At 41.4% G+C, this 22,029-nt stretch overlaps 1 protein-coding gene across 1 annotated transcript; it reads right to left on the bottom strand.

The window, feature by feature from the left end:
- Positions 1-21,249, bottom strand: pdik1l (PDLIM1 interacting kinase 1 like; the record flags this gene model as incomplete). Its single annotated transcript, XM_079531271.1, has 7 exons — positions 21,209-21,249; positions 18,663-18,954; positions 18,034-18,276; positions 15,926-16,225; positions 11,713-11,898; positions 6,431-6,546; positions 1-139 (listed from the first exon to the last, which is right to left on the bottom strand). The coding sequence occupies exons 2-7, from the start codon at positions 18,708-18,710 to the stop codon at positions 1-3; spliced, it is 1,032 nt and encodes a 343-aa protein (XP_079387397.1). The 5' UTR covers positions 18,711-18,954; positions 21,209-21,249.
- Between the last annotated feature and the right edge of the window lie 780 nt (positions 21,250-22,029).

Below are 22,029 nucleotides of genomic sequence, written 5' to 3'. Positions count from 1 at the left end.
TTACGTATCCCAGTCCATCTCCCTGCAGGCGATGCGTACCAGCCGTAGCTCCACCCCCAGAGCGTCAGGTCGTTCTGCAGGATTTACACTGAGCATATCTCTGATCAGAGTCTTCATCTGGACGTTCATACTCTTCCTCCTGTTAGGGTTGGATACATTATTATTATTATTATTATTTTATAACATGTCTCTGATCAGAGTCTTCATCTGGACGTTCATACTCTTCCTCCTGTAAATATTATTATTATTTATGTATATATATGGATCACATGTCTGTGATCCAGGGCCGCTTTTTAGGTAGTGCGGACGGTGTGACCCCGCCCCCCCCACTCCCTCCCTCCCTCCCTTTTAAATAGGCTTATAAATGTTAACAATCACTTTCCATCTGAGACCTCAAATCTATAGTTTTGCTTACATGTTTATATACCGGTATTTCACTTTCGCTTACATGATGCAGCCTACTCGCTGACATTGCGTGTCTGCGTCATATCAAGCATCAGATCATGTGTATGGACAGGTGGATGGTGGTGTGCGACCACCATCCACCTGTCGAGTTGCAAAGAAAACAAGTTTTCAAGACCTCGCCGAGAGTTTCATTTGATAAACTCATTACGAAGAGTAGGCTATGTATGTATTTGGATTTGCAGCGTGAGGCCCGTATTCAGGAGGAAGGTGATATTCATATTAGCAGCAGCAGCTATATTGTATTCGCTGAGCTGCGGTTTCTCAACAAAAAGAGGAACGGGACTGTAACGGGACATATTCCCTGTGAAGTTGCCCGTCAGATCTGGGGGTCCCCGTCATTATTTCAGAATTTGCTGCATGGAAAGCCAGGAAGAGGAAAATGCAATTCTTTGCTGCTTGTGAGTAGCCTAACATCCGAGTGCTAACGTGGGTTAACAGTAGTAGTATTATAGTAGTATTAGCAGTGATGATGATGATGTACAGAGACAGTATTGTAAATTGTATGCACAAGCCAAAATGTTATCTCGGAAGTTTTATATTGTGTACTGATGGTGTCAAGATAGCCCTTTTTAAAGCTTACTGTACACCACTGTATACTGCCCCCTTGTGGTGCAGCTACAGTAAGGGTAAATATAATAAGTTGAGGGTGGCATATAATATAATGATGCTCTCAGAATCCTGCTAACCCTAACCCGAGGTGGACAAGAGCCTGTTGGTAAACAGTGGTGTTCCAACAGGATGCTGTTCTTAGGGACCTAATGTACCGTTTTATGATGAGGTTGAATGACATCATAATGACTTTGGCCCCATGCCCAAGAAGAGCTAGCCTGGTTAATAAACCAGACCGAATCAGCAGGTTTATTAACCAGGCTAATGAAGAGCAGCATCAGCTACTCCTCCATGAAGAGCAGCATCAGCTACTCCTCCATGAAGAGCAGCATCAGCTACTCCTCCATGAAGAGCAGCATCAGCTACTCCTCCATGAAGAGCAGCATCAGCTACTCCTCCATGAAGAGCAGCATCAGCTACTCCTCCATGAAGAGCAGCATCAGCTACTCCTCCATGAAGAGCAGCATCAGCTACTCCTCCATGAAGAGCAGCATCAGCTACTCCCCCATGAAGAGCAGCATCAGCTACTCCTCCATGAAGAGCAGCATCAGCTACTCCTCCATGAAGAGCAGCATCAGCTACTCCTCCATGAAGAGCAGCATCAGCTACTCCCCCATGAAGAGCAGCATCAGCTACTCCTCCATGAAGAGCAGCATCAGCTACTCCTCCTGCTTCTGGAAACACTGTTTTCACTTGTTTTTGTTGTATTGTTGATTGTTATGGACCATGCAGTCTGAATACTACCTGGCAGGAATCAACAGTTCCATCCTTGGGTTATTAGTAGTAGTATTATTAGTAATAGTATTATAGTAGTATTAGTAGTACTATTAGTAATAGTATTGTAGTAGTATTAGTAATAGTATTATAGTACTATTAGTAATAGTATTGTAGTAGTATTAGTAATAGTATTATAGTACTATTAGTAATAGTATTGTAGTAGTATTAGTAATAGTATTATAGTATTATTAGTAATAGTATTATAGTAGTATTAGTAGTACTATTAGTAATAGTATTAGTAGTACTATTAGTAATAGTATTGTAGTAGTATTATTAGTAATAGTATTATAGTAGTATTAGTAGTACTATTAGTAATAGTATTATAGTAGTATTAGTAGTACTATTAGTAATAGTATTATAGTAGTATTAGTAATAGTATTGTAGTAGTATTAGTAATAGTATTGTAGTAGTATTAGTAGTACTATTAGTAATAGTATTATAGTAGTATTAGTAATAGTATTGTAGTAGTATTAGTAATAGTATTGTAGTAGTATTAGTAATAGTATTATAGTAGTATTAGTAATAGTATTGTAGTAGTATTAGTAATAGTATTGTAGTAGTATTAGTAATAGTATTGTAGTAGTATTAGTAATAGTATTATAGTAGTATTAGTAATAGTATTGTAGTAGTATTAGTAATAGTATTGTAGTAGTATTAGTAATAGTATTATAGTAGTATTAGTAGTACTATTAGTAATAGTATTAGTAGTACTATTAGTAATAGTATTGTAGTAGTATTATTAGTAATAGTATTATAGTAGTATTAGTAGTACTATTAGTAATAGTATTAGTAGTACTATTAGTAATAGTATTGTAGTAGTATTATTAGTAATAGTATTATAGTAGTATTAGTAATAGTATTATAGTAGTATTAGTAGTACTATTAGTAATAGTATTATAGTAGTATTAGTAGTACTATTAGTAATAGTATTATAGTAGTATTAGTAATAGTATTGTAGTAGTATTAGTAATAGTATTGTAGTAGTATTAGTAGTACTATTAGTAATAGTATTATAGTAGTATTAGTAATAGTATTGTAGTAGTATTAGTAGTACTATTAGTAATAGTATTGTAGTAGTATTAGTAATAGTATTATAGTAGTATTAGTAGTACTATTAGTAATAGTATTATAGTAGTATTAGTAATAGTATTGTAGTAGTATTAGTAATAGTATTGTAGTAGTATTAGTAGTACTATTAGTAATAGTATTATAGTAGTATTAGTAATAGTATTGTAGTAGTATTAGTAGTACTATTAGTAATAGTATTATAGTAGTATTAGTAATAGTATTATAGTAGTATTAGTAGTACTATTAGTAATAGTATTATAGTAGTATTAGTAATAGTATTATAGTAGTATTAGTAGTACTATTAGTAATAGTATTATAGTAGTATTAGTAGTACTATTAGTAATAGTATTATAGTAGTATTAGTAATAGTATTGTAGTAGTATTAGTAATAGTATTGTAGTAGTATTAGTAGTACTATTAGTAATAGTATTAGTAGTACTATTAGTAATAGTATTGTAGTAGTATTAGTAGTACTATTAGTAATAGTATTGTAGTAGTATTAGTAATAGTATTGTAGTAGTATTAGTAATAGTATTATAGTAGTATTAGTAATAGTATTGTAGTAGTATTAGTAATAGTATTGTAGTAGTATTAGTAATAGTATTATAGTAGTATTAGTAGTACTATTAGTAATAGTATTATAGTAGTATTAGTAATAGTATTGTAGTAGTATTAGTAATAGTATTGTAGTAGTATTAGTAGTACTATTAGTAATAGTATTATAGTAGTATTAGTAATAGTATTGTAGTAGTATTAGTAATAGTATTGTAGTAGTATTAGTAGTACTATTAGTAATAGTATTATAGTAGTATTAGTAATAGTATTGTAGTAGTATTAGTAATAGTATTGTAGTAGTATTAGTAGTACTATTAGTAATAGTATTATAGTAGTATTAGTAATAGTATTGTAGTACTATTAGTAATAGTATTATAGTAGTATTAGTAGTACTATTAGTAATAGTATTATAGTAGTATTAGTAATAGTATTAGTAGTACTATTAGTAATAGTATTGTAGTAGTATTAGTAGTACTATTAGTAATAGTATTATAGTAGTATTAGTAATAGTATTGTAGTAGTATTAGTAATAGTATTGTAGTAGTATTAGTAGTACTATTAGTAATAGTATTATAGTAGTATTAGTAATAGTATTGTAGTAGTATTAGTAGTACTATTAGTAATAGTATTATAGTAGTATTAGTAATAGTATTATAGTAGTATTAGTAGTACTATTAGTAATAGTATTGTAGTAGTATTAGTAGTACTATTAGTAATAGTATTATAGTAGTATTAGTAGTACTATTAGTAATAGTATTATAGTAGTATTAGTAGTACTATTAGTAATAGTATTATAGTAGTATTAGTAATAGTATTGTAGTAGTATTAGTAATAGTATTGTAGTAGTATTAGTAGTACTATTAGTAATAGTATTATAGTAGTATTAGTAATAGTATTGTAGTAGTATTAGTAATAGTATTGTAGTAGTATTAGTAATAGTATTGTAGTAGTATTAGTAATAGTATTATAGTAGTATTAGTAATAGTATTGTAGTAGTATTAGTAATAGTATTGTAGTATTAGTAATAGTATTATAGTAGTATTAGTAGTACTATTAGTAATAGTATTAGTAGTACTATTAGTAATAGTATTGTAGTAGTATTATTAGTAATAGTATTATAGTAGTATTAGTAGTACTATTAGTAATAGTATTAGTAGTACTATTAGTAATAGTATTGTAGTAGTATTATTAGTAATAGTATTATAGTAGTATTAGTAATAGTATTGTAGTAGTATTAGTAATAGTATTGTAGTAGTATTAGTAATAGTATTATAGTAGTATTAGTAATAGTATTGTAGTAGTATTAGTAATAGTATTGTAGTAGTATTAGTAATAGTATTATAGTAGTATTAGTAATAGTATTGTAGTAGTATTAGTAATAGTATTATAGTAGTATTAGTAATAGTATTGTAGTAGTATTAGTAATAGTATTGTAGTAGTATTAGTAATAGTATTGTAGTAGTATTAGTAATAGTATTGTAGTAGTATTAGTAATAGTATTATAGTAGTATTAGTAATAGTATTGTAGTAGTATTAGTAATAGTATTAGTAGTACTATTAGTAATAGTATTATAGTAGTATTAGTAATAGTATTATAGTAGTATTAGTAATAGTATTATAGTAGTATTAGTAATAGTATTATAGTAGTATTAGTAATAGTATTGTAGTAGTATTAGTAATAGTATTATAGTAGTATTAGTAGTACTATTAGTAATAGTATTATAGTAGTATTAGTAATAGTATTGTAGTAGTATTAGTAATAGTATTATAGTAGTATTAGTAATAGTATTGTAGTAGTATTAGTAATAGTATTAGTAGTAGTATTAGTAATAGTATTGTAGTAGTATTAGTAGTACTATTAGTAATAGTATTGTAGTAGTATTAGTAATAGTATTATAGTACTATTAGTAGTACTATTAGTAATAGTATTATAGTAGTATTAGTAATAGTATTGTAGTAGTATTAGTAATAGTATTATAGTAGTATTAGTAATAGTATTGTAGTAGTATTAGTAATAGTATTATAGTAGTATTAGTAGTACTATTAGTAATAGTATTATAGTACTATTAGTAGTACTATTAGTAATAGTATTGTAGTAGTATTAGTAATAGTATTATAGTATTATTAGTAATAGTATTATAGTACTATTAGTAGTACTATTAGTAATAGTATTGTAGTAGTATTAGTAATAGTATTAGTAGTACTATTAGTAATAGTATTGTAGTAGTATTAGTAGTACTATTAGTAATAGTATTATAGTAGTATTAGTAGTACTATTAGTAATAGTATTATAGTAGTATTAGTAGTACTATTAGTAATAGTATTATAGTAGTATTAGTAGTACTATTAGTAATAGTATTATAGTAGTATTAGTAGTACTATTAGTAATAGTATTATAGTAGTATTAGTAGTACTATTAGTAATAGTATTATAGTAGTATTAGTAGTACTATTAGTAATAGTATTATAGTAGTATTAGTAGTACTATTAGTAATAGTATTGTAGTAGTATTAGTAGTACTATTAGTAATAGTATTATAGTAGTATTAGTAATAGTATTATAGTAGTATTAGTAGTACTATTAGTAATAGTATTGTAGTAGTATTAGTAATAGTATTATAGTAGTATTAGTAGTACTATTAGTAATAGTATTATAGTAGTATTAGTAGTACTATTAGTAATAGTATTATAGTAGTATTAGTAGTACTATTAGTAATAGTATTATAGTAGTATTAGTAGTACTATTAGTAATAGTATTATAGTAGTATTAGTAGTACTATTAGTAATAGTATTGTAGTAGTATTAGTAGTACTATTAGTAATAGTATTATAGTAGTATTAGTAGTACTATTAGTAATAGTATTATAGTAGTATTAGTAGTACTATTAGTAATAGTATTGTAGTAGTATTAGTAGTACTATTAGTAATAGTATTGTAGTAGTATTAACATTATTACTACCTGGCAGGAATCAACAGTTCCATCCTTGGGTTTTCCAGCAGAGCTTCACCCAGAGGGACGATGTCTGCCCCCTGCTGGACGTATGACCCCAACAGCTCCTTATTGGTCTCTACATCCCACACACACACACACACACACACACACACACACACACACACACACACACACACACACACACACACACACACACACACACACACACACACACACACACACACACACACACACACACACACACACACACACACACACACACACACACACACACACACACACACACACACACACACACACACACACACACATTAAATAACCTAATGGACCCAGCAGCTCCATCTAAAGGCTCATTCATACTCCACCCCTTTTCCCCTCACTGTATATGTTTCTTTTCCCTTTTTACCTCCTTTATGATGAATTCCTGTTCTGTTCTTTGACTATATAGAAGTGTATTTTTGTACATCTCTAAATGTTTTGATGAATTGAACAAGGTGGACCCAATAAAGTGTAATACTTAATAATTGGGTCGTCCACTCACAGTTAACAGTCTTTGAGTTGTGCTTTAAATGTACTGGAATTCTGCAAACTGTTAATAAATATTTCAATCAATCAAAATATCAATCAAAAAAGGTGATCATCACCACGGTGTACTTTTATAAAGGTCCACTTCAACTGCCCTTCATACCTGAAACAGTCTCTGAAACCATTCATCCCCATACCCACACAACATCCCAATCTTATGGTTCCCAACAGAATATTCTCTGAATCTGGACACAGGTCATTCCACTACAAAGCTCCATCTGACTGGAACAACCTTCCGCTTTCACTCAGATAAATTACCTCTCTAGGCCGCTTCAGAAGGGGAGCCAGCTAACTGTACCTGTATGTGTATGTCCTGTGTATTTGTACTGTATGTTATGTTGCACCTACAGTATGTGTCTTTAGTACTGTGTACTGTATGTTATGTTGTACCTTGCACTGTGTACTTGTACTGCTGTAATGTCCTAGTTGTATGTACAGGACCCTCTAAAACCTGCTGTAATGTCCTAGTTGTATGTACAGGGCCCTCTAAAACCTGCTGTAATGTCCTAGTATGTACAGGGCCCTCTAAAACCTGCTGTAATGTCCTAGTATGTACAGGACCCTCTAAAACCTGCTGTAATGTCCTAGTATGTACAGGACCCTCTAAAACCTGCTGTAATGTCCTAGTATGTACAGGGCCCTCTAAAACCTGCTGTAATGTCCTAGTTGTATGTACAGGGCCCTCTAAAACCTGCTGTAATGTCCTAGTATGTACAGGACCCTCTAAAACCTGCTGTAATGTCCTAGTTGTATGTACAGGGCCCTCTAAAACCTGCTGTAATGTCCTAGTATGTACAGGACCCTCTAAAACCTGCTGTAATGTCCTAGTTGTATGTACAGGGCCCTCTAAAACCTGCTGTAATGTCCTAGTTGTATGTACAGGACCCTCTAAAACCTGCTGTAATGTCCTAGTATGTACAGGACCCTCTAAAACCTGCTGTAATGTCCTAGTATGTACAGGACCCTCTAAAACCTGCTGTAATGTCCTAGTTGTATGTACAGGACCCTCTAAAACCTGCTGTAATGTCCTAGTTGTATGTACAGGGCCCTCTAAAACCTGCTGTAATGTCCTAGTATGTACAGGACCCTCTAAAACCTGCTGTAATGTCCTAGTATGTACAGGACCCTCTAAAACCTGCTGTAATGTCCTAGTTGTATGTACAGGGCCCTCTAAAACCTGCTGTAATGTCCTAGTATGTACAGGACCCTCTAAAACCTGCTGTAATGTCCTAGTATGTACAGGGCCCTCTAAAACCTGCTGTAATGTCCTAGTATGTACAGGACCCTCTAAAACCTGCTGTAATGTCCTAGTTGTATGTACAGGACCCTCTAAAACCTGCTGTAATGTCCTAGTTGTATGTACAGGACCCTCTAAAACCTGCTGTAATGTCCTAGTATGTACAGGACCCTCTAAAACCTGCTGTAATGTCCTAGTTGTATGTACAGGGCCCTCTAAAACTTGCTGTAATGTCCTAGTTGTATGTACAGGACCCTCTAAAACCTGCTGTAATGTCCTAGTATGTACAGGACCCTCTAAAACCTGCTGTAATGTCCTAGTTGTATGTACAGGGCCCTCTAAAACCTGCTGTAATGTCCTAGTATGTACAGGACCCTCTAAAACCTGCTGTAATGTCCTAGTATGTACAGGGCCCTCTAAAACCTGATGTAATGTCCTAGTATGTACAGGACCCTCTAAAACCTGCTGTAATGTCCTAGTTGTATGTACAGGACCCTCTAAAACCTGCTGTAATGTCCTAGTTGTATGTACAGGACCCTCTAAAACCTGCTGTAATGTCCTAGTATGTACAGGACCCTCTAAAACCTGCTGTAATGTCCTAGTATGTACAGGACCCTCTAAAACCTGCTGTAATGTCCTAGTTGTATGTACAGGGCCCTCTAAAACCTGCTGTAATGTCCTAGTATGTACAGGACCCTCTAAAACCTGCTGTAATGTCCTAGTATGTACAGGACCCTCTAAAACCTGCTGTAATGTCCTAGTTGTATGTACAGGGCCCTCTAAAACCTGCTGTAATGTCCTAGTTGTATGTACAGGACCCTCTAAAACCTGCTGTAATGTCCTAGTTGTATGTACAGGACCCTCTAAAACCTGCTGTAATGTCCTAGTATGTACAGGACCCTCTAAAACCTGCTGTAATGTCCTAGTATGTACAGGGCCCTCTAAAACCTGCTGTAATGTCCTAGTATGTACAGGACCCTCTAAAACCTGCTGTAATGTCCTAGTTGTATGTACAGGACCCTCTAAAACCTGCTGTAATGTCCTAGTTGTATGTACAGGACCCTCTAAAACCTGCTGTAATGTCCTAGTATGTACAGGACCCTCTAAAACCTGCTGTAATGTCCTAGTTGTATGTACAGGGCCCTCTAAAACCTGCTGTAATGTCCTAGTTGTATGTACAGGACCCTCTAAAACCTGCTGTAATGTCCTAGTATGTACAGGGCCCTCTAAAACCTGCTGTAATTAGACCCTCCAGAAAAGCGCGGGCAAAAACCCTTGATTGTGCGGGTTAAAATCCTTGATTTAGCGGGCCAAAATCCTTGATTATGCGATTAAATATGCGGGGTTTTTCTGCGCTTTTATGCGGTGAAATTGCGGAATATGCGGAACGTTGCGGAATATGCGGGAAGTTGTGGAATGTGCGGAAAGTTGCGGAATATGCGGAAAGTTGCGATTATGCGGAATATGCGGTATATTGCGGAATATGCGGAACGTTGCGAGATATGCGGAACGTTGCGGAATATGCGGAAAGTTGCGGAATATGCGGACAGTTGCGATTATGCGGAATATGCGGTAAATTGCGGGATATGCGGAACGTTGCGGAATATGCGGAAAGTTGCGGAATATGCGGACAGTTGCGATTATGCGGAATATGCGGTAAATTGCGGGATTTGCGGAGCGTTGCAGAATATGCGGAAAGTTGCGGAATATGCACAGTTGCGATTATGCGGAATATGCGGAAAGTTGCGGAATATGCGGAAATTTATGGAATATGCGGAAAGTTGCGGAATATGCGGACAGTTGCGATTATGCGGAATATGCGGAAAGTTGCGGAATATGCGGAAATTTATGGAATATGCGGAAAGTTGCGGAATATGCGGACAGTTGCGATTATGCGAAAATATGCGGGGATTGTGAAATCAAGCGAGCCCCGCATAATTCGCATATTAGCGCGGACATATGCGATTATCGCGGGAAATATGCGCCCTTTTAGAAATAAATGGATCCCCGCATAATCAGCGCATAATGGCTGATTATGCAATGAATTATGCGATCGCATAATCGCGTTTTTCTGGAGGGTGTATGTAATGTCCTAGTATGTACAGGACCCTCTAAAACCTGCTGTAATGTCCTAGTATGTACAGGGCCCTCTAAAACCTGCTGTAATGTCCTAGTTGTATGTACAGGGCCCTCTAAAACCTGCTGTAATGTCCTAGTATGTACAGGGCCCTCTAAAACCTGCTGTAATGTCCTAGTTGTATGTACAGGGCCCTCTAAAACCTGCTGTAATGTCCTAGTATGTACAGGACCCTCTAAAACCTGCTGTAATGTCCTAGTTGTATGTACAGGACCCTCTAAAACCTGCTGTAATGTCCTAGTATGTACAGGACCCTCTAAAACCTGCTGTAATGTCCTAGTTGTATGTACAGGGCCCTCTAAAACCTGCTGTAATGTCCTAGTATGTACAGGACCCTCTAAAACCTGCTGTAATGTCCTAGTATGTACAGGGCCCTCTAAAACCTGCTGTAATGTCCTAGTTGTATGTACAGGGCCCTCTAAAACCTGCTGTAATGTCCTAGTATGTACAGGACCCTCTAAAACCTGCTGTAATGTCCTAGTATGTACAGGGCCCTCTAAAACCTGCTGTAATGTCCTAGTTGTATGTACAGGACCCTCTAAAACCTGCTGTAATGTCCTAGTATGTACAGGGCCCTCTAAAACCTGCTGTAATGTCCTAGTTGTATGTACAGGGCCCTCTAAAACCTGCTGTAATGTCCTAGTATGTACAGGACCCTCTAAAACCTGCTGTAATGTCCTAGTATGTACAGGACCCTCTAAAACCTGCTGTAATGTCCTAGTATGTACAGGACCCTCTAAAACCTGCTGTAATGTCCTAGTATGTACAGGACCCTCTAAAACCTGCTGTAATGTCCTAGTATGTACAGGACCCTCTAAAACCTGCTGTAATGTCCTAGTATGTACAGGACCCTCTAAAACCTGCTGTAATGTCCTAGTATGTACAGGACCCTCTAAAACCTGCTGTAATGTCCTAGTTGTATGTACAGGACCCTCTAAAACCTGCTGTAATGTCCTAGTATGTACAGGACCCTCTAAAACCTGCTGTAATGTCCTAGTATGTACAGGACCCTCTAAAACCTGCTGTAATGTCCTAGTATGTACAGGACCCTCTAAAACCTGCTGTAATGTCCTAGTTGTATGTACAGGACCCTCTAAAACCTGCTGTAATGTCCTAGTATGTACAGGGCCCTCTAAAACCTGCTGTAATGTAATGTAACTAACTAATTAACCTTGTACCCTTCGTACCCAGAAGGTGATTCTCTCCACCATGGCCCAGATGGGGTACATTTGGTTAGTGTTAGGGTTCATTTGGTTACCCAGAAGGTGATTATCTCCACCATGGCCCAGATGGGGTACATTTGGTTAGTGTTAGGGTTAATTTGGTTACCCAGAAGGTGATTCTCTCCACCATGGCCCAGATGATGACTCCCAGAGCGAAGATGTCTGCCTTGGCGGTGTAGTGTCCCTCCCAGACCTCTGGAGCCATGTAGAAGTCTGTCCCACAGGCCGTCGACACAAACACCTTATCCACGCTCACCGGTTCCTCTGGGTTCAGGCCCGACGCACAGCACACCTAAAGATAGGGCACAGTTATTACTGTAACACCTGGAGATAAGTCACAGTTATTCACATAACACCTGGACAACGACAGAGGGATGAATATTCTGTGAGAACTTGAAAGGTTAAAAAAACCGTCAACGAGTTAACGTGTTAAATAATGGACAGTGGCCCACCTTGAGGGGCAGCCCTGGGACATGTTGTTAATAACAGACAGCCCTGGGACATGTTAAATAACTGACCCACCTTGAGGGACAGCCCTGGGACATGTTAAATAACTGACCCACCTTGAGGGGCAGCCCTGGGACATGTTGTTAATAACAGACAGCCCTGGGACATGTTAAATAACTGACCCACCTTGAGGGGCAGCCCTGGGACATGTTAAATAACTGACCCACCTTGAGGGGCAGCCCTGGGACATGTTGTTAATAACAGACAGCCCTGGGACATGTTAAATAACTGACCCACCTTGAGGGGCAGCCCTGGGACATGTTGTTAATAACAGACAGCCCTGGGACATGTTAAATAACTGACCCACCTTGAGGGACAGCCCTGGGACATGTTGTTAATAACAGACAGCCCTGGGACATGTTAAATAACAGAGGGACAGCCCTGGGACATGTTAAATAACTGACCCACCTTGAGGGGCAGCCCTGGGACATGTTAAATAACTGACCCACCTTGAGGGGCAGCCCTGGGACATGTTAAATAACAGAGGGACAGCCCTGGGACATGTTGTTAATAACAGACAGCCCTGGGACATGTTAAATAACAGAGGGACAGCCCTGGGACATGTTAAATAACTGACCCACCTTGAGGGGCAGCCCTGGGACATGTTAAATAACTGACCCACCTTGAGGGACAGCCCTGGGACATGTTAAATAACTGACCCACCATGAGGGGCAGCCCTGGGACGTGTTGTTAAATAACTGACCCACCTTGAGGGGCAACCCTGGGACATGTTGTTAAATAACAGACCCACCTTGAGGGGCAGCCCTGGGACGTGTTGTTAAATAACAGACACACCTTGAGGGACAGCCCTGGGACATGTTAAATAACTGACCCACCATGAGGGGCAGCCCTGGGACGTGTTGTTAAATAACAGACACACCTTGAGGGACAGCCCTGGGACATGTTAAATAACTGACCCAACTTGAGGAGCAGCCCTGGGACATGTTGTTAAATAACTGACCCACCTTGAGGGGCAGCCCTGGGACATGTTGTTAAATAACAGACCCACCTTGAGGGGCAGCCCTGGGACATGTTAAATAACTGACCCACCTTGAGGGGCAGCCCTGGGACATGTTAAATAACAGACCCACCTTGAGGGGCAGCCCTGGGACATGTTAAATAACTGACCCACCTTGAGGGGCAGCTGTGGGACATGTTGTTAAATAACTGACCCACCTTGAGGGGCAGCCCTGGGACATGTTGTTAAATAACTGACCCACCTTGAGGGGCAGCCCTGGGACATGTTGTTAAATAACAGACCCACCTTGAGGAGCAGCCCTGGGACATGTTGTTAAATAACTGACCCACCTTGAGGGGCAGCCCTGGGACATGTTGTTAAATAACAGACCCACCTTGAGGAGCAGCCCTGGGACATGTTAAATAACTGACCCACCTTGAGGGGCAGCTGTGGGACATGTTGTTAAATAACTGACCCACCATGAGGGGCAGCCCTGGGACATGTTAAATAACTGACCCACCTTGAGGGACAGCCCTGGGACATGTTGTTAAATAACTGACCCAACTTTAGGAGCAGCCCTGGGACATGTTGTTAAATAACTGACCCACCTTGAGGGGCAGCCCTGGGACATGTTAAATAACTGACCCATCTTGAGGAGCAGCCCTGGGACATGTTAAATAACAGACCCACCTTGAGGGGCAGCCCTGGGACATGTTAAATAACTGACCCACCTTGAGGGACAGCCCTGGGACATGTTGTTAAATAACTGACCCACCTTGAGGGACAGCCCTGGGACATGTTGTTAAATAACTGACCCATCTTGAGGAGCAGCCCTGGGACATGTTGTTAAATAACAGACCCACCTTGAGGGGCAGCCCTGGGACATGTTAAATAACTGACCCATCTTGAGGAGCAGCCCTGGGACATGTTAAATAACTGACCCATCTTGAGGGGCAGCCCTGGGACATGTTGTTAAATAACAGACCCACCTTGAGGAGCAGCCCTGGGACATGTTAAATAACTGACCCATCTTGAGGGGCAGCCCTGGGACATGTTGTTAAATAACAGACCCACCTTGAGGAGCAGCCCTGGGACATGTTGTTAAATAACTGACCCACCTTGAGGGGCACCCCTGGGACATGTTAAATAACTGACCCACCTTGAGGGACAGCCCTGGGACATGTTGTTAAATAACTGACCCATCTTGAGGAGCAGCCCTGGGACATGTTGTTAAATAACTGACCCATCTTGAGGAGCAGCCCTGGGACAGGTTGTTAAATAACTGACCCATCTTGAGGAGCAGCCCTGGGACATGTTGTTAAATAACTGACCCATCTTGAGGAGCAGCCCTGGGACATGTTGTTAAATAACTGACCCATTTTGAGGAGCAGCCCTGGGACATGTTGTTAAATAACTGACCCACCTTGAGGAGCAGCCCTGGGACATGTTGTTAAATAACAGACCCACCTTGAGGGGCAGCCCTGGGACATGTTGTTAAATAACTGACCCACCTTGAGGGGCAGCTGTGGGACATGTTAAATAACTGACCCACCTTGAGGAGCAGCCCTGGGACATGTTGTTAAATAACAGACCCATCTTGAGGAGCAGCCCTGGGACATGTTGTTAAATAACTGACCCACCTTGAGGGACAGCCCTGGGACATGTTGTTAAATAACTGACCCACCTTGAGGAGCAGCCCTGGGACATGTTGTTAAATAACTGACCCATCTTGAGGAGCAGCCCTGGGACATGTTGTTAAATAACTGACCCACCTTGAGGGACAGCCCTGGGACATGTTGTTAAATAACTGACCCACCTTGAGGAGCAGCCCTGGGACATGTTGTTAAATAACTGACCCACCTTGAGGGGCAGCCCTGGGACATGTTAAATAACTGACCCACCTTGAGGGGCAGCTGTGGGACATGTTAAATAACAGACCCACCTTGAGGGGCAGCCCTGGGACATGTTGTTAAATAACAGACCCACCTTGAGGAGCAGCCCTGGGACATGTTAAATAACTGACCCATCTTGAGGGGCAGCCCTGGGACATGTTGTTAAATAACAGACCCATCTTGAGGAGCAGCCCTGGGACATGTTAAATAACAGACCCACCTTGAGGAGCAGCCCTGGGACAGGTTGTTAAATAACTGACCCACCTTGAGGAGCAGCCCTGGGACATGTTGTTAAATAACTGACCCACCTTGAGGGGCAGCCCTGGGACATGTTGTTAAATAACAGACCCACCTTGAGGGGCAGCCCTGGGACATGTTGTTAAATAACAGACCCACCTTGAGGAGCAGCCCTGGGACATGTTGTTAAATAACAGACCCACCTTGAGGGGCAGCTGTGGGACATGTTAAATAACTGACCCACCTTGAGGGGCAGCCCTGGGACATGTTGTTAAATAACAGACCCACCTTGAGGGGCAGCTGTGGGACATGTTAAATAACTGACCCATCTTGAGGAGCAGCCCTGGGACATGTTGTTAAATAACTGACCCATCTTGAGGAGCAGCCCTGGGACATGTTGTTAAATAACAGACCCATCTTGAGGAGCAGCCCTGGGACATGTTGTTAAATAACTGACCCATCTTGAGGAGCAGCCCTGGGACATGTTGTTAAATAACAGACCCATCTTGAGGGGCAACCCTGGGACATGTTGTTAAATAACTGACCCACCTTGAGGGGCAGCCCTGTGACATGTTGTTAAATAACTGACCCACCTTGAGGAGCAGCCCTGGGACATGTTGTTAAATAACTGACCCACCTTGAGGGGCAGCTGTGGGACATGTTGTTAAATAACTGACCCACCTTGAGGAGCAGCCCTGGGACATGTTGTTAAATAACAGACCCACCTTGCTCAGGCCGAAGTCGGCCACCTTCAGCGTGGGCTCGGGGCAGCCCTGGGACGTCCTCTCCTGGGAGATCAGGATGTTGTCGGGCTTCAGGTCTCGGTGGATGATGTGGTTCCGGTGCAGGAAGGCCAGCGCGCTGCCCAGCTGCAACATGAAGCTGGTGTTGGTCCTACGGCTGGGCTTACGGCTCAGCAGGTACGCGTTCATGTCTCCTCCGTCGCAGAAGTCCATCACGAACCACAGGTAGTAGGAACAGCACGGGTCGAAGGAGACCTCCCCTTTAAGAGACGTCTCTACCAGCTGACAGAGAAGACAGGGAGGAAAGGGTTAATAGTGGAGAGGACAGGGAGGAAAGGGTTAATAGAGCTAATAAGAGTTAATAGAGAGGCTGTAGCGATTGAGTTTGTGTTCTAATAAAGTGTCCCATATGTTTGATTTGTCCTTTTCAATTATGTCACATAATATACAACCCATACTGTACAATAATATACTGTAACAGTGTTTTAATGTCACATACCTGCCATCTGAATATACAACCTGAACTGTAATATACTGTACTATAATATACTGTACTAGAACAGTGTTTAATGTCACATACCTGCCATCTGAATATACAACCCACACTCAGACTGTACTAGTTTGAATATACAACCCACACTCAGACTGTACTAGTTTGAATATACAACCCACACTCAGACTGTACTAGTTTGAATATACAACCCACACTCAGACTGTACTAGTTTGTGAAAAGTGCTAGCATTGTAAATCTCAAGTGAAAGTGGTTGCACGGTATATACGTCACGGTCGCATCCATAGGGGTTAGGGGTTATGGTTAGGGGTTATATTAGGGGTCTTACCTCCAGGTAAAGGGTAGAGGTGTTAGACCACCTCTAGGCCAGACCGTCTCTCTGTAGGGGGTAGGGTTAGGGGTTATATCAGGGGTCTTACCTCCAGGTAAAGCGTAGAGGTGTTAGACCACCTCTGGGCCAGACTGTCTCTCTGTAGGGGGTAGGTTTAGGGGTCATGGTTAGGGGTGGGTTTAGGGGTTATATCAGGGGTCTTACCTCCAGGTAAAGCGTAGAGGTGTTGGACCACCTCTGGGCCAGACTGTCTCTCTGTAGGGGGTAGGTTTAGGGGTCATGGTTAGGGGTGGGTTTAGGGGTTATATCAGCGGTCTTACCTCCAGGTAAAGCGTAGAGGTGTTGGACCACCTCTGGGCCAGACCGTCTCTCTGTAGGGGGTAGGTTTAGGGGTCATGGTTAGGGGTGGGTTTAGGGGTTATATCAGGGGTCTTACCTCCAGGTAAAGCGTAGAGGTGTTGGACCACCTCTGGGCCAGACCGTCTCTCTGTAGGGGGTAGGTTTAGGGGTCATGGTTAGGGGTGGGTTTAGGGGTTATATCAGGGGTCTTACCTCCAGGTAAAGCGTAGAGGTGTTGGACCACCTCTGGGCCAGACTGTCTCTCTGTAGGGGGTAGGTTTAGGGGTCATGGTTAGGGGTGGGTTTAGGGGTTATATCAGGGGTCTTACCTCCAGGTAAAGCGTAGAGGTGTTGGACCACCTCTGGGCCAGACTGTCTCTCTGTAGGGGGTAGGTTTAGGGGTCATGGTTAGGGGTGGGTTTAGGGGTTATATCAGGGGTCTTACCTCCAGGTAAAGCGTAGAGGTGTTGGACCACCTCTGGGCCAGACTGTCTCTCTGTAGGGGGTAGGTTTAGGGGTCATGGTTAGGGGTGGGTTTAGGGGTTATATCAGGGGTCTTACCTCCAGGTAAAGCGTAGAGGTGTTGGACCACCTCTGGGCCAGACTGTCTCTCTGTAGGGGGTAGGTTTAGGGGTCATGGTTAGGGGTGGGTTTAGGGGTTATATCAGGGGTCTTACCTCCAGGTAAAGGGTAGAGGTGTTGGACCACCTCTGGGCCAGACTGTCTCTCTGTAGGGGGTAGGTTTAGGGGTCATGGTTAGGGGTGGGTTTAGGGGTTATATCAGGGGTCTTACCTCCAGGTAAAGCGTAGAGGTGTTGGACCACCTCTGGGCCAGACTGTCTCTCTGTAGGGGGTAGGTTTAGGGGTCATGGTTAGGGGTGGGTTTAGGGGTTATATCAGGGGTCTTACCTCCAGGTAAAGCGTAGAGGTGTTGGACCACCTCTGGGCCAGACCGTCTCTCTGTAGAACACACTCCTCCAGGCGGATGACGTTGGGGTGGTTAACCCTTTGGATGCTGCTCAGAGCCCAGAACTCTCTCAGCGCCAGCTCCACGTTCTCGGGGGAGTGGCAGCGGATCTTCTTGACGGCCACGCGGGCGCCGGTCCGCTTTACCAGAGCCTCGTAGACCACGCCATAGCTGCCCCGCCCCACCTGATCAATATTAACATAAAACCATCACACCCATGTGAAGTGAGGGGCGCTCTTATCATCATACATCACATTATTACCAGTAAGACGCCTTAATATAGGCGAGGAGCGACCGCAGGGATCATTATGTCAGGTGGTTCCTTATTGGCTGAGACACTCTACCGGAATGATGTCAGGTGGTTCCTTATTGGCTGTTGATGGTGACGTAACTAAGGTAGGTTTCAAGGTAGGTATAAGGTCAATAACAGCAGGTGTAATAGACATTAGTTAATAGCAGTACTTGCGCGCTCTGCTTGCACACAAGTAGGCCATGAATGGCCTAGTTGTGTGTAAGACGCAAGTTGGCAGTTCTAGTTGTTATTATTATATAATATATTATATATTATTACCTCCTGGAGCAGTTCATACTTGGGCTGGCTGCTTAGCCGCTGGCTCATCCTCTTCCTCTCTGTGGGAACAGAGAACTGGGAACAGGGAACCCTAGCTAACCAGGGTTAGCTGGGAACAGGGAACTGGCTAACCCTAACCCTAACCCTTGGGCTGGCTGCTTATCCTCTGCTCATCCTCTTCCTCTCTGCTTATCCTCTTCTCCTCTTATCCTCTGCTCATCCTCTTCCTCTCTTGCTTATCCTCTGCTCATCCTCTTCCTCTCTGCTTATCCTCTGCTCATCCTCTTCCTCTCTGTGGGAACAAACACATTAACACATTTTACACAAAATGCGCCGACATGTTGATGATGATTAATTCATTAATTAGATTGAATATGATTATTATTGCCCTCAAAATAGAAGTTAGAGAAGAGACACTTCACCCTTAAAACAATAATGACGTTTAGAAGATTTAGAACACTTTCCTGGGGGTCTTTGTGTGTGTAATAGATAGATTTAGAACACTTTCCTGGGGGTCTTTGTGTGTGTAATAGATAGATTTAGAACACTTTCCTGGGGGTCTTTGTGTATATGTGTAATGTGTAATATGTAATATGTGGGTTTAGATATTTTAGCAGTTTCAAAAAGTGTAGACATGTTATGAGCTACTTCCATGTTATGTGCAGGTGATTATTTTTCTAAGTGTTGGAGTTTGGAAGCGCTCATCGAGGTCACTGAGCGGCCCTGAGTACCACCTGTTTTGAATTTGCACATAATGCAGGAGGCAGCAGCCCTTAAAAAAAACGAGTGCTTCCAAACTCCAACACTTAGAAAATAAATTACACCCGTGTGAACTGAGTGGTGCAAGGTCTTATATAGCCTGATCAGCTGTGGTCTGACGTCACACACTAACCATAGCAACCATGCTCACCTGTACGTGGCCCCACGTACAGGTACACACATACATAGACACATAGATACAGACAAAGCTGGTTGTTGGAGTGGTTTGCACCACTCAAAAAATGTCACGGCACGGAATGACTTTACAGAAAATAGCTCATAACTTGAACACGGTAGATTTTGGAGCCCCTCCTATTGGAGCCCCTCCTATTGGAGCCCCTCCTATATACAGCTTTTGGTCACAACTCGTATCACATTTGCCATAAACTTCCTTTGACAATGAAAGGAACGCATTACGTCATGTGTCTGAGCACATGTTACGTCATGATGATGTATGATAAGAGCACCGCTCACTTCACACGGGTGTGATTGTTATGAAACAAACGCTTGGCAGATTGAAAGAGGACAATTCAAGCTTTCCTACAGCTGTGATGTTGGTGAGTTTAACGTCGTTTAATACAAGCAGATCGATGGTGTTGCAACTCTAGATTCATCCCATTATAAACAAATCTAGTGTTGCAAATTGCGGCTACATCATGACATCATCACATTCCGGCCAATCCCTTTTGGCCGGAATTTTTAAGCCCTCAGCCAATCAAATCATCGCTATGGCTGGGGGAGTCATGTAAAGATAGACGCCTTTTCCAACAAAATGCAGCGGCCAATGAGGCATCTATTATTGAGGGGCGCTAGACCCTCCCCTAGCCCCGCCCCTAGCCCCTCCTATACACAGGTTTAATGTTTGTTTTTAGTTCAATGTTTGTTTAATAAACACATTGACAATGAAGGGAACATTTACGTCATGTGCCTCATTACGTCATAAGTTTAATGTTTGTGTTTGCACCGTTTGTTTACATCACCTAATCTGCTAATCAACATGAGTTAATATATTAGCACTTCACATGTTTTTTAAATATCTATGGTACACGCACGCACACACGCACACACACACACACACACACACACAGCTGGGCATAGGAGGGAACAGTGCCTCTAAAATAATGTCATCACTTTGTAAACAAAGAGTTTGTAAACAGTCTGTCAGCAGTTCCATGGCAGAGTGGTCACGTGGTCAGCTCCATGGCAGAGTGGTCACGTGGTCAGCTCCATGGCAGAGTGGTCACGTGGTCAGCTCCATGGCAGAGTGGTCACGTGGTCAGCTTTAGTGTCAACAAACACTAAAAGCTGAAACATTGTAGCTGGACAGCGCGTGCGTGGACGACACTATAACAGCACGCGCACACGCACACACAAACGACTGACTGACAGGCCTTTTTAAACGTGACGTCACAGGCAGTGTTGTGTTATTGGTTAGCATGTTAGCCAATGAGCTAACAAAGAACACACTGTAATTAACACTCATTAATGACCAATTAACAAACCATGTGTACGTGCAGTGTCTGTCAGTCTGTGTGTGTGTGTGTGTGTGTGTGTCAGTCTGTGTGTGTGTGTGTGTCAGTCTCTGTGTGTGTGTGTGTGTGTGTCCATATGGAGACAGTTATTGTGCTCCCTGTCATGCACGCACACTGCACCTGTGTGTGCGTGCGTGCACGTGCCATACCAGTCCATTCCACACACACACACACACACACACACACAGTGTTGTTAGCATCAGGCTAGGCTAACATCAGGACAATAGCAGCAGATGTTATTGTTTTATTTCTCACCTGTCTGTCTGTCCGTCTGTCTCACCCTCCCAGCATGGCGGCCATTAGCCCCGCACGGCACCACGCACGCAGCCACACATGCACTGTGTGAGACAGTGTGACTCACGCACACACACACACACACAATGAGGTGACAGACTGCCTGCCTCCTCCTGGTGCGCGTGCACAGGACACGGCCGCGGGTAACCGACCGGCCGTGCGTGCGTGAGCCCGCTGCATGGCGCGCGCACGTACGCACGCTGCGCGTTTCTAATAGTCAAGTCAGTTTCTCTTTAATCTGTGGTGAAATGCTGCCCCTACTGTCCACTGTATGTCATTACAGCTCTGCTGTCAACAATGTTCAGTTCATTTATTGATTAATTAATTGATTGATTGAGCCAGCCCAGATACCCTTCAGTTTGTAGAATGGATTAGTTACTACAGTACTACTGCGTACATTACTACAGTAATACTGGGTACATTACTACAGTAATACTGGGTAATACTGGGTAGGCCTACATTACTACAGTAATACTGGGTACATTACTACAGTAATACTGGGTACATTACTACAGTAATACTGGGTACATTACTACAGTAATACTGGGTAGGCCTACATTACTACAGTAATACTGGGTAATGCTGCCGGGTACATTACTACAGTAATACTGGGTAATACTGGGTACATTACTACAGTAATACTGGGTAATACTGCGTACATTACTACAGTAATACTGGGTACATTACTACAGTAATACTGGGTACATTACTACAGTAATACTGGGTACATTACTAACTGCTAACCCATTCTATAAACGGAAGGGAATATGGCCTGGAAGCTC

This window comes from Electrona antarctica (genome assembly GCF_951216825.1).
Source record: "Electrona antarctica genome assembly, contig: scaffold_81, whole genome shotgun sequence".
In the NCBI taxonomy this organism is placed as follows: Eukaryota; Metazoa; Chordata; class Actinopteri; order Myctophiformes; family Myctophidae; genus Electrona; species Electrona antarctica.
The sequence above is the reverse complement of the archived record's forward strand: the minus strand, read 5'-3'. Positions and strand labels throughout refer to the sequence as shown.